At 39.8% G+C, this 13,569-nt stretch overlaps 1 protein-coding gene across 6 annotated transcripts in view; it reads left to right on the forward strand.

The window, feature by feature from the left end:
• The window catches only part of STAU2 (staufen double-stranded RNA binding protein 2), a 236,649-nt gene extending 223,744 nt beyond the window's left edge, over positions 1 to 12,905 (forward strand). For all 6 annotated transcript variants that reach the window (XM_075920513.2, XM_075920512.2, XM_075920516.2 and 3 more), the window contains 2 exons: positions 10,852 to 10,940; positions 11,817 to 12,905. In XM_075920513.2, coding sequence (XP_075776628.1) covers positions 10,852 to 10,940; positions 11,817 to 11,910 — 183 coding nt within the window. In that variant the 3' untranslated portion in view covers positions 11,911 to 12,905. The remainder of the gene's footprint in view (positions 1 to 10,851; positions 10,941 to 11,816) is intronic.
• The last annotated feature ends 664 nt before the right edge of the window (positions 12,906 to 13,569 follow it).

Raw genomic sequence — 13,569 nt, forward strand, 5'->3', positions numbered from 1 at the left:
TGGAATGGGTGTTCAGACGTTTAAAAGGGAGGTTCCATTGCTTGCTCACATGGTTAGAAATGGGGGAACGCAACATCCCTGAGGTGGTGGCCATGTGTTGCGTTCTCCATAACCTCGTGGAGAGAAAAGGGGAAGCCTTCCTCCCAGGGTGGGGTACAGGTGCTGATGTTGAGGGGAGGCAATTTGAGCAGCCCTGGACAGCTGCCATCCACCAGGCTCACAAGTCTGGCGTTCGCATCCGGGAGGCGCTGAGGGAGCGATTCTCTAAAGGAGCCCACTGACTCTCCTCAGGGCCTCTTCTATGGGGGCTTGGCCCTGGCCCAATACAACCTTCCCTCCATATCCCTCACTCTGACCCTCTTTCTAGAAATAACACACCACGTTTTGTTTGAAAACATAAATGTCAGTTTTATTGTAATCAATATCAATAGCTGAAAGCATCTAGAAATGTAGATAAAATATAAATTCTTATGTTAATTGTAAATAGTTTTCTGTTAAATCACAGTTTCTGAGTCAAAAATAAACATTTTCTTAAATAACCAACATCGTCTGTAACTGGAGCGGTGGGGTGCTGAAAACCTGGAAGAGGGAGAGGAATCAAGTCAAAGGGTGCTTCCCTGATCACAGGCGCCTGCCGCCTCACGTCCCAGCACCACCATGGCCTCGGGGTCGGGGGCGACAGTTTGCTGGACAGGATGGGGGGGTGCACTTGGGTCTGGGAGGGCTGGGGGACGGGGGGACTAGGGCAGAGAGAGGTGCAAGGAGGGAAAGGGGTGGTTGTGGGAAAGGGGGGGTTGGTGGGGCAGGGTCATGGCATGCTGGAGGAGCAGTACCAGGGACAGGAGCAAGCAAGCCACAGACCTCCCGCATAGTGGCACAAATGGCAGTGCGCTGCTGGACGAGCTCTTCCAGCAGGCGGTCATGCCACAGAGCCTCTGCCTCCGTCCACTCTTTCAGGGTCTTGTTGAGATCCTGCAGGGCTGCCACATGCTGCTTCAAAATGTCAGTATAGACACACCAGTGCCTGCAGCTCCCATGTACCCAGGATGGAGGTGGGGCCAGGGTGCTGTGGCCCTCTTGCACGGGTGGTCCGGCTGCGGAGGAAAAGAGGAAGAGACAATCAGTCATGTGTGCAACAGCTGTCCCTGAGGGCATGCCCTCCCTGTAAGGGACTCTCCTTCAGACAGGGAACTCAGAGATTCTGAAAGTAACACCCTGTGTGAGCTGGGCAGCAGCCTGAGCATCACAGGGACCCCAAAGTGCCAGTGGGACCATATGCCCCCCTACACTGCCAACCCACTCGTGTGTGTTCTGGAAATGGCTCCTGGCACCACGTGGCGCACACCCACGTGTCACACTATCCCTGCACGTGTTTGCACATGCACGGCCAGCTGCACGATGTCCAGGCTGAGCATTCCAGGTTTCCCTTGTGCATCAGCCACTGTGCACCCACCTCCCCCACCCTATGCGTGGCACAACCTTACAGCACTCACCTGCTGGTTCTTCCCCGATGTCCGAAGACACTTGGGAGTCCTCTGGGGTCTGGGTGACTGGCTCCAGGGTGAGGGTCACAGTGTCGTCCTCCTCCTCTTCCTCCTCCTCCTCCAGCACCAGGTCTCACTCTCCAGATTTCCTGGACTGCTCGTGCTCCTGTTCTGGTTCCTCCTCAACAGGATCTGATAACCCAGACTGCATGAGACGCAGTGGAGTCCGGGCTTCCCCACTGCAGAAAATGTGCTCCAGCTCCACATAGTACAGACAGTAGTGTGGGGCTGCTCCAGAGCGGGAGTTTTCATCTCAGGCCTTCACATAGCCCTGGTGCAATTCTTTATCTTTGGTCCGCACTTGGTCCTGGGTGCAGGGGTGGTGCCCTCTCCTGGCCCCAGTCCCTGGGCCATGCGGCCATAAATTTCCACATTCCTACGCTGTGACTGGAGGGCTTGCAAGGATTCCTTCTTGGACCACAGCTCAAGGAGACTCTTGATTTCTGGCCCTGATCACGCCAGTGCCGGCATTTGGAGCCCCTGTGTGGGTCCTCAGAAGTCTCCCTGGAAGAGCCAGACAGGTCTTGGGGCTGTGACATGTCTCGGATCCTGTGAGACAGGAAGAGCCATGTGCTCTGGCTGGATTCCTGCCACACATGATTGGCAGGGTGCCTGTCCCTTTAAAACATGGCTGCAGACAGTAACAATAGAGGTGCAAGGCATGCAGATGGACTGTCCACCAGGGATTTTCCTGGAGGCCTTTCCTCTCCCTCCCCCCGGAAAAAACTGGCTCCCTGCATCCACATATGCCTTTTTTCGACGGATCTCTGTCGAAAAAGGCATTCTTCCTTTTAAAACTAGGTTTACCGCCATCGAAAAAACTGCCACATCCTTTCTATTTATTTTCGAAAGAACACAGCTGTAGTCTAGATGCAGGTAAAGTATTTTTTAAAAAAGGCTACTTTTTTCAAAAAACCCTGTAAGTCTAGACTCACCCCTAGGGCATAGATCCAGTGAAGCCATAGAATTGAATTATGGAGGAAAATTAGCTCATTGTCTTTGATTGTAGCTCTTCTTCATTGCACAAAACACAAAATTCCCTTCTGCTCAGCTGGCTATTCTGCATAGCCGCTCAGCTACTAGCTTCCTGCCTGCCCCCAGCCTCTCCAAGTTTATCATAGGCACAGTTGCCCCTATCCTGGCACTTACAATCCTAGAAAAAGAATGGAGAAGCCAGAAAGAAGAAACATAACTCAGGTGCACCCATGAAATCCCTAAACAACTCCATTCTCCATGCAGTGCCCCTCAATTATATCTTCTATTGTAATCTTCCACTTTCTCCTCAGCCTCAAAAACATTATTTTGTTACTTTGGAATTAAGGTTACTACTGTTCAGAGGTGCCCTGTTTTTCTTGTGTCCTTCCCGAAAGAAAAAGTTTAATTCCCAAAACTCAAACATTGTAAAACCACGAACTGTGAGTTAAGCTCTCCTATCTACATCTTACAAGAAGGGTAGCTTTGCCAGACAAAACACTCACTCAAGAAAATGCTGTTAAGGTAACACTTTCCACACATTTTCAGAACAGAAAGGCAGGAGAAGCACAGGGTATTGTTGACTACCTGGAAGCTTAACTTTACCCTCACAAAGTTTCTTGTGGGCTATTACTATGCAGTAAGTTCCATAATATTCAAGTATATGTGTGAACTGATGTCAGTAGTTAGGATGGCCCTTTATTTTAGACCCAAATTTGCTTCATTCCCACACATCACAAATACTGAATCATGAAACAGTGATAAACAGTATCATTCATGCTAAGTAGATATAATTTAAAATGTTGTTAGTTTACTTTATATGTCTACTATGTTTGGATCTCGTGAGAAATGTGTGTGCAAGCACTTCTGTTCTCGGTGTTACAAGAAAAGTGAGACTAATAGGTTTGCTTTCACAAAATAAACATCAAGGAAAAGTCTTTCCGCTAAAAGTATTTGCGCAAGAGAGCATCTATATTGGCATGTGCCTTTGTGCAAAAGCATCCGTGCCAGTGTAGACGCTCTCTTGCGCAAGAAAGCTCCGATGGCCATTTTAGCCATAGGGCTTTCTTGTGCAAGAAATTAACGTTGCTGTCTACACTGGCCCTTTTGCGCAAGAATTATTGCGCAAGAGGGCTTATCCCTAAGCGGGAGCATCGGAGTATTTGCACAAGAACCACTGATTTTGTACATTACAAAGTCAGTGTTCTTGCGCAAATATTCGCAGCCAGTGTAAACAGGTGGCAAGATTTTGTGCAAAAGCAGCCGCTTTTGTGCAAAATCTTGCCAATGTAGATACAACCCAAGATTTCTTTTAAAGTTTTGTAATGCATATTATAAAGAGCATTTAACATGTACTAGTATCTAACAGTATATTTTTCCTACTATAAAAATCAGGTAAAAATGTCCCATGTTTCCATCCGTGGCATCAGGATAGTAAAGACTTAATTCAGCACAGTTTATTTTTGCATTGATATTCTTCCACTGCCAGGGAAAGACGAAAATAAATGTTCTTACAAACTCTTTCTAATGTGAAATTCAGGGTAATATTTCTTTAAGACAATGCAAAGTAGGGTTCAGCAAAAGTAAAGAAATGCTTGTTGAAGATAACTCTATAACTTTTAATCCTATTCGGCATATCTCCACAGTAGGCAATTATACATGTAATACAATAGTAAATAAGTAACAGAGAAAACTTCTCTGATCCAGATACTTTTAACAATAAATTGAAAAAGAAACCAGTACAAGTCCAGGCTATGTCTATACTATGGCTGTGTCTACACTGACCACTTATTCCGTAAAATCAGCCGCTTTTCCGGAATAACTTACCAGCTGTCTACACTGGCCCCTTGAATTTCCGGAAAAGCACTGACGATCTACTGTAAAATCATCAGTGCTTTTCCGGAAAAACTATGCTGCTCCCGTTTGGGCAAAAGTACTTTTCCGGAAAACTGTTCCGGAAAAGGGCCAGTGTAGACAGCACAGATTTCTTTTCCGCAAAAAAGCCCTGATCGCGAAAATGACGATCGGGGCTTTTTTGCGGAAAAGCGCATCTACATTGGCACAGACACTTTTCTGGAAAAAGTGCTTTTCCGGAAAAGCATCCTGCCAATGTAGACGCACTTTTTCTGGAAATACTTATAACGGAAAACTGTTCCGTTTTAAGCATTTCCGGAAAATCATGCTAGTGTAGACGTAGCCTACAGGTATCTATTGGAAAAAGGTATGCAAATTGCATTCCACAATTTGCATACCTTTTTCCGACAGTTTTTTCAGAAGAGGCTTTTCCAAAATTTGGCCCATCTACACTGGGCCAAATTTCGAATAAGCCTCCTTTTTCAGAAGAGCTCTTATTCCAGGAGGAAGACAGGACTTCCAAAAGAGCACGTCTGCTCTACCGCAAAAAAAAGTGGAAGAGCAGACGCATTCCCTGGACAAGGTGGAGTTTTTCCAGGATACCTCTCTATACCAGAAAAACCCTGTAGTATAGACATAGCCCCATTTTGGCTCTTGACATATGTTGTTTTTAGTGACTTGTGGTTCATAGAATCATAAAAATGTGTAGCTGAAACGGACATGGAGAGGTCATCAAGTCCAACTCTTGCACTCAGGCAGAACCAAGTATACCTAGAACATCCCTCACTGCTGTTCATCCAATCTGTTTTTAAAAGCCTGAGCCATGGGTATTCTACAGCTTTCTTTGAAAGCCCATTCCAGAACTTAAAAAGCTTTCTAGTTAGAAATTGTTTTTGTAATAACTAACTGAAATTTCCCTTGCTGCAGATTAAGTCCATTCCTTCTTGTCCTATCTTCAGTAGACATGGAGAACAATTTATCACAGTCTTGTTCATAATAGACCTCAGCATATTTGAAGACTGTTATCAAGTTCTCCCTCCATCATCTTTTCTCAAGACTAAACATGCCCTGGTTTTTTAAACTTTCCTCAAAGGACAGGATTTTAAAATCTTTGATCATTTTTGTTGCTCTCTTCTGCTGTACTCAAAATACTCAATTGCGGATGACACCAATCCTCCCAGCTTGGTGTCATCCGCAAGTTTTATAAGCAGATTCTCCACTCTATTATCCAAATAATTAATGATTATAGACTGACCTCTGTGGGACCTCACTAACTATACCTTTCCAGTTGAACCAAACCATAGATAACTATTCTGAGGATATGTCTGCTAGGTATACAGCACCTTATAGCAATTTCATCTGGATCACATTTCTCTAAATTGCTTTTGAGAATGTCAGATGGGACTGGGACTGTGTCAAAAGCTTTATTTAAATCCAGATAGATCAAGTCTACTGCTTTCTTCCTATCCACTAGGTCTTTAACCCTATCAGAGAAGGAAATTCAGTTGATTTGGTTTGAATTGTTCTTGACAAATCCATACCGGCTATTCTTTAGAACCCTATTATCCTCCAGGTACCTACAAATTAATTTTTTAAATAATTTTTTCCAGTATCATTGCACGTACCACAGTTAGGGTGATTGGTCTATAATTCTGTGGATTTGTTCCCCTTTTTAAAGATCAATATTGTGTTTTCCCTTCTCCTGTCCTCTGGGACTTTAAACAGCTTCCATGAGCTTTTACAGAAATAAAAACCATATAACTAACCCATGAATTCACTTCTACAGGATGGAGGTCAGATACTTTCTAATTTATATAATATCACTTATAAACCCCAATCCACGTTCAGGGTGCCATTGTGGTAGGCCCTACAGCAGGGTGGATAAATAAAAAAAACTTGTATTATAAATTAAATTTTATTTAAATCACTTTTTCTATTTAAAATAATACATTTTGCTGCTTAGAAATAAACCTGTTGAATTTAACTGAAAACCTATTTTAAAAATGTAAACTTACTACAATACTAAATTGTTAAATACCTTTAATAATGATTAAATTAAACTTGGAAAATATTAAGCAGTACACATTTGTTGCCCCAGCTTTAAAGAAATTCAGACCACTGAACTGGTGGAAGTCACTGACTAAGCACCTGGATCCAGTTTGTTGAAGTGCTAAATCAGCATTTGGCAGCTTTTTTGCAGATAGAACATTTTCTCTCTTTCAGTTATTTCAACTAATGCAGTTCAATGACTACTTCATTAAAAGTTAAGAAACTGATTGGGAGTTGAAATAGCAAGAAAGCTTGTTTTCTCTTCCCATTTACAAATAATAACTAGTTGTGGAGATTAAATCTAAGTCTTGAAGGACATGGTGATCGAAAACAATCTGTTCAGTTCAGTAACAACAGATAATGCTTCCTTTGTTTAATACACCAGCTGGTTTTAAATACAAAACATGTTTTGATAAACTTGTATAAAAAGAATCCAGAACATTTAAGGTTGTTTTATGTAGGAAACAATTTTAAAGTGCTTTTTGTGCCTTTTTAATTGAATTCCAATTTCCAGCTGATTAGTTTGATGCAAATAATAATTTAAAAATTAATCACTCAGTAAACAAGAAATGCATCATTTCCTAACATAATAAAAATGTGAAAATACACCACCTGAGTCAATGTATGCTAAGCTATATAATTGCTTAACTAGGCATGGTTAGTAAAGAATAGTAACAAATTTAGTATAAAGACTATATTTAGTTACAAATCGGCATATTTAAATGGCTACAAAACAATGAGAGCCAACCTTTCTTTAGAAAAATAATTAAGTATCAATTGAAAACAAGTTTACATTTGATTATTTAAATAAGGTATTTTTTTCTGCTGATTTAAATCAGTTCATCCTGCTCTACACAGACAAAGGAAAACAAGACAACCATTCCTGCCCCAGAGAATTTACAGTCTTGGCATCCTACAGGAAGCAACAGATGGATAAAACAGAAAAATGGGAATGAAGTAACAAAAGCAGAAGTCTCAGTTTGCCTCTGCCCTGACTAATGCCAGACAGTATTGATTATGTAGGCATCACAGCAGATGTTTTAATGAGGATAAGGTGATTGCTTTACCAATTATAACAGTGAGTTTTCTCCATTCAGAGGAGCTGTCATAACAAAGAGTGCTGAGGTAACAGAAAAGCAGCTAATTAGAAAGTCGTGGCTGGCAATATTGGTAGAGCACAGGTAAAGTTTGAGAGCTTATAGATCTGATTCGGGTGGGGCTAAAGGTTGATGGATCTTGAAGGCAAAGACAAGGAGATGGCGTTTCACGCAGTGGATGAGAGGGAGCCAGTGGAAGGCAACAACAAAGGGGGCAGTTGTAGTCAGAATGCCAGTCGGGGAGATTATTGTAATATCAGCATTTGGGATTGACCTGCGGAAGGCAATGTGGCTGGCTGTAGTGCTAGAGAGGAAGTTACATAGAATGAGGTGTAAGATGAAAAGGCAGATGGAACTAGACAAATATTAGAAATACTATGGAGGAAGAAGCAGTGAGACTTGGACTTGGTCTGGATGTGCAGAAATATATAAGAGGGAAATAACTGATTTGCATGACTAAATGCTGGAATTCTTCAAAGTGGAGGAAAAGTAGAAAGGCTTTTGGGTTGGAGTTCAAAAACTCAGTTTGGGCTCTGTTGCTAGCTGGACATTCCTATGGAGATGTCTAAAAGACAAATGAAAATCTTAGATTGGATGGAAAGAGGCATGCCTTTACTGGAGAGGTAAGTTTGTAATTGATGTAGAGATGATATTTGAAGCTATGTTTGTGCTTAAAAGCTCTGAAATAAAAGGTATCAAGAGGAGTAAGGAGCCAAGTCTGAACCTTGAGGAATACCCACTAGAAAGAGGAAAAGACCCACTCAGCAGTCCACAGAAAGAACAACATCAGATAACATAGTCTCAAAAGTCAATAGAAAACATGATTTTAAGAAGCAGAGTGTGGGGTCACTGGTGTTAAAGGCCTCTGAAATATCAAGGAGAAGATGGAGTAGTGGTTATTTGAGACTTTTAGGAGAGCTGTGTCAAGGTTGGGGATGGTTTAAAGGAGGTAAAGAATGAAGTTGGAGGAAAGGAGCTCAAGGCATCAGTTGTACACGGTTTTTTCAATAATTTTGCTGGTAAAGGTGCGGTATTTGAAGAGGCAGGTGAGAATCAAGGGTAGAATTTTGATTTAATTTTTTGTAATGAAGGAGATTAACACATGCTTGAATTGGGAATGGTAGGAGCCTGTGAAAAAGGTAAAGGAAAGTGCGGGACAAGAAAGAAATAGCAGAATGGGATGGGAAGGGGCACTGACTGAAGCAGATGGAGGGGTAATAGGACAAGAAATTTTGTCATCAGTGGCAAAAAGTGGGGAAGGGAATAGGACATGTCCATCAAGGTGGAAAAATAAAGCTTCTTGGCTAGGAAAATAGAACAACCGCAGAAGGAAGAAAACAACTCTGTTGTGGAGGAGAGTTGCTAGAGGTGGAACAGAGCAAGCAGATACTTGGATTGATCCATTGCTGGGCTTTGGCAAGGCAGATTATGCAATGGGAGAGAGTAAGAAAAGGGTGAAAGGTGGTGGAGCTTATAGAATGAAGGGCCTCAACAACCATATGAATGGAGGAGGGGGCCATGAGCAGGCAAGAAGTTATCAGTGTTGATACACTGTAAATCAAGAAGGACTGGGTGACAGAGCCAGAGGGACAGATATGTAATGCTGATAAATTCAAGTTTAGCAGGATATTTTTAAAGGTTCAGAGATTTATATGGATAAAAAAATCCATAATTGCATTTGATAAGATAAAAATGCGCAGTCTCATGTTTTTTGATACAAGTCTACTACTAACAGCCCAGAATTAGGAAAAAACTTCTCTGAGGATCAAGTTACTCCATGCTTGCCCATTATGGAGTTTATTGTGCTGTCCTCTGAAAACTTTAAGTACTGTTCATTGTCAGAAACAGAATATTGGGGTGGATGGCCGACTAGAATAATGCAATCCTTGTGCTATTCAGCCAGCCTGGGTACATGCTGTCTAGCAATATTTAAATTGTGTTAACCTATTTTTCAAGGGAATGCACCATTCAGAGAATCCAGGAAACATAACTGTCACTTTCCTTGTGAAAGCAGATTCAGCATTTCATTCATTTTGTTGAATGCCCCCATTAATGTAGTGAGCTTAACACACAGTGAAATGTGTGTTAATTTTGTTTTCTTTTCTGAAATACACTTGTCACTTCTTGGGCCACTGAAGGCTTCCCAGAATGTGACATCATGTATAGATTACAATGAGAGTTTTGATATTTGATGTCATGGTCTGTGATACCTTCAGTGAACAGGAAGTTCTAAGAAAGTTTCAAAGGAAAAACCCCCAAAATTTTAAAAAGTGAGCTAAAACTTTTTGTGTTCCATGCTTGATGCAGCCTTGTTATTAGAGACATTTAGATAATGAAATCTGTTTTTCAAGTTAGCTTTGCATTTCAACTTTAAGACAAAACAGGTGGTAACTTGTTTGTTATAATGGGTGTATTCTGAAGGTGAGATATGTAGTTTCATACTCAGTGCTTGCTAATTAATCATGAGAAAGCATTTGTCTCAGTTGCCAGAACAGCCAGCAAAGAAAAGAGTGATTTACCTAGTAAAACAGAAGCAGGTACAGGGGAGGAAACAGAAGCAAAGGAATGAAGAATGCACTTAGGCAAACAAATTCAAATCACATACATTGTAATATTGTTATGTTGCTGTTGTTATCCAGTACAGGCTCATGTAGCTTCTTAATGTCTTTCATTGACCTCTGTCTAAGATATATCATTGCTATTCTAGATCTAGCCATTGGGATGTAGGAATGTCCCACCACCACCATGCCTTCACTGTTCCCCCTTTTTATTACATTATACAACCCACGTGTCTTGGAGTGTTTGTAACCTGAAGTCTTTAAATCATTATTTTTGAGGACTTCAGTAACTCAGCCTGAGGTTAAGGGTCTTTTACGGGAGTGGAAGGGAGAGATTCTGTGATCAAAAAGGTGCAGGAGGTCAGACTGGAATCTAGAGCTAGATGATCATGATGGTCCCTTCTGACCTTAAAAGTCTACGAGTCTTGAAAGAATCACTTGACCTAAGATAGGGAAGCATGAGTTTCATAAACATACTAAGGGAGGCTGTGAAGACTTCATAGACTAGAGAAATGAGAATTCTAATGAACATATTTTCTCCTTAATGCTTCTAATACAACTTTAATTAACCTTAATGGGAGTTATTCATATGTATGTATCATTGTGTTTGCTCACAAATGAATTCTTTATCATAGCATTGTTCTACAGATGCTTTACTACTGTCCTAACTTAATTTGCCTCAATATACGAGAGATGTATTTAAAAAGAAATGCCATTAGTGACTGTCATAATTGTATCATTACAGTACTAGTATTTGACAACTTATTTTTTATTCAGGCAGCTTTAAGTGCCTTGAAACAGTTTTCGGAACAAGGACTGGACCCAGTGGAAGGGGCTATGAAGGTTGAAAATGGAGCACTTGAAAAGTAAGTGTAATTTCCTCTTTTGTATTTTAATGCCTGTGTGCTGTGCCAGATAAAAAAAATGTTAATTAAAAGCTTAATTGCACTTTGGAGCTCAGAGAAAACTGTGGCTCATTTCCTCTGGAATTCACATATAATTTGACAATTTGCTTACATATAAAGTATTTTACTTTTAGTGCTAGTTGTAGTATTTACTAACTAGTAATAAAACAACCAGCCTTCTCATGAAACGTTTTTTTCTTTTTAATTGTATGGCTTTTATGTAATTAGTCTAACATAGGTAATTGGAAATTTTATTTTAGCGATTAATTTTGCTTTTAGTCAAACAGGTTGCAGTGCATTATTTTACATGTAAGTAGCTTTCTACTAATCAGTATTTATGTGTTTAATGTCAGTTTTATCCTAAAGAATTTGAAAATAATGCAGAATTTCTTTCAGACTCTATGAACACTCATCTGGAATGTTAGCTCTGAGGAATATACAATAGATGTTAATTTCACAGTGGATCTTTAAAAAATAATTATTTTGAAATAAAATAGTTTGTAAAAACCAGAAAGGCATTTTCCAACTTTTAAAGTAGTTTAACAAAGTAGTCTTAATTTACTAAACAGCAACAAAAGAAAAAAATAGGCTATAAATATAAGTGGCATTTGGAATTTTCAATAGATATACTGTGCCTATTTATAAAACTGATTTAATCAGAAACATTTTCCACATGATCTCATCAGCATAGTATCTGAACATAAATATTGTTGTTTCACTTTAAAATGTCACCTTTCATGGTGACCTTTGAATCTCATGTGCCATCTGCTAATAAACATGTCTTAAAGATGTGCAACCCTGGACCTTACCTCTCTTGTTAATGTATTAATCTTTCAGACAAGTCAAGCATCTGGGAGAGAAAGCAGACAATAAACAGACTAACTCAGGCACCATTGCTCAGGACTGCAAGGATTCAAAGGCTGTCGTCTAGGAGCTTCCCAGCACCCACGGCTGCCACTGCATCCTTATAAACCTGTCAACACGCAATAGGGTGTATGTGTACAAGGAAATGAACGACTAATACCATTATTTGAGTCTTATGTGAAGACAACACTATTCTAACACAAGAGATAGTATACATGGTACTGTTTATTCAACTGGGGAAAAATAAAATCAAGCATTTTCCTCAGAACTTTAGATCAGATCATAACTCAGTTGCCCAGAGGCAGCAGAAATCTGATCATGTTACTGGAACTTAAAATAACAATTAATTGTTAGGAAAAAAAGGTAAAGTTTAAAATGAATTAATAAGAGTCAGCATTGATTCAGTTACATAATTTTTTCATAGTGTAGTTTAAGTTCAGCTTTACTCTTTTTTAAAATAAATGCTTGAATATTTTAAAATTAATCAATGACAGTGCTGTGAGAATTGTAATTGTTGTCTTCATATATAGTCATACAGCTTATCTTTTTATGCAGACATTATACATTCTTCATTCTGTATGAATATGTATGACTTTAAAATGCACTACTCAGAGTTGTATGCAAACAGAAGTTTAAATCATGAAAAGTCTTGGCTTAAACATGAACTGATGTTAGTAACAATCAGTTGCAATATACTCCAGGAAAAGCAGTTTCAGTATTTGATTTCCCTCCCCACTATCAATTGGAGAAGCGTCTTGCCTCCAAGGAACATTTCTCCCTTAATTCTGCTCTCTGTTGTGTGAAGCACATTTACACCCCATTCTGTGTGTTGTATCAACCCACCGTTTGCATCAACTGAGTGTTTTTAATAACTGCATTCTGACCAGAAATAGCAGATAGCATTGAAGTGTTATCTAGGCAAGGTAAGAAAACTCTGGAAACAGACGTAAAGATTTTCCTTGTGGAAGGAATTGTGTTGGAGATGAAAATGGCAGCTGCACTTCATACCAGCATGTTCAGATATATGGCCAAATGCAGTAAAACCACATCAGTTCATGTGTATCATGGTGGTGTCATCTCTTCTTTATTTTTTAAAAATATGCACCTGTCAGAATTATTTGAAAAACTTATAACAAACAATTAGTGCTCATACCAAGAATTGGACTAGATCATATCTTCTGCCATGTGGTTGCCTCCTATGAAACTAGGGTTCTACATATACGTAACAAGCTCTTTTAGACTCACGGGTATAATTATAAGAGCTTTCCATTTTTAACTCTAATGTAGTAAAAAAATGAAACAGCTGTCAACTCAACAATAGAATTACAATTACATAATATTTCACAAGCACATAACCCATATCTCATAATCTGGATGACTCACTGGATCAGAAAACACATAAACAGCAATATACAAAAGCAGTGCAAGTTGCATATGTAATGGGGTTCCATCAGTGAAAGTATTTTGATGCTCTGTATAGATTCCTCCACAAGGCAATACATATCATAACACACACAAAGCTAGTTGCTGCTGAAAAATGATTATCTACAAAGTAGTGGCTTTACATCTGATCCTATTTATTTATATTTTTTTATTTAAAATATTTTTACCCTGCCTCTCTATTTAAAATATTGGAGGCAGCTTACAACATTTTTTAAAATACAATACTATATATATATTTAAAATACAGACCCCAAAGGGGGGACATAAAATCTGCTAAAACACC

Source organism: Pelodiscus sinensis, chromosome 2, assembly GCF_052426305.1.
Source record: "Pelodiscus sinensis isolate ZL-2025 chromosome 2, ASM5242630v1, whole genome shotgun sequence".
Lineage (NCBI taxonomy): Eukaryota > Metazoa > Chordata > Testudines > Trionychidae > Pelodiscus > Pelodiscus sinensis.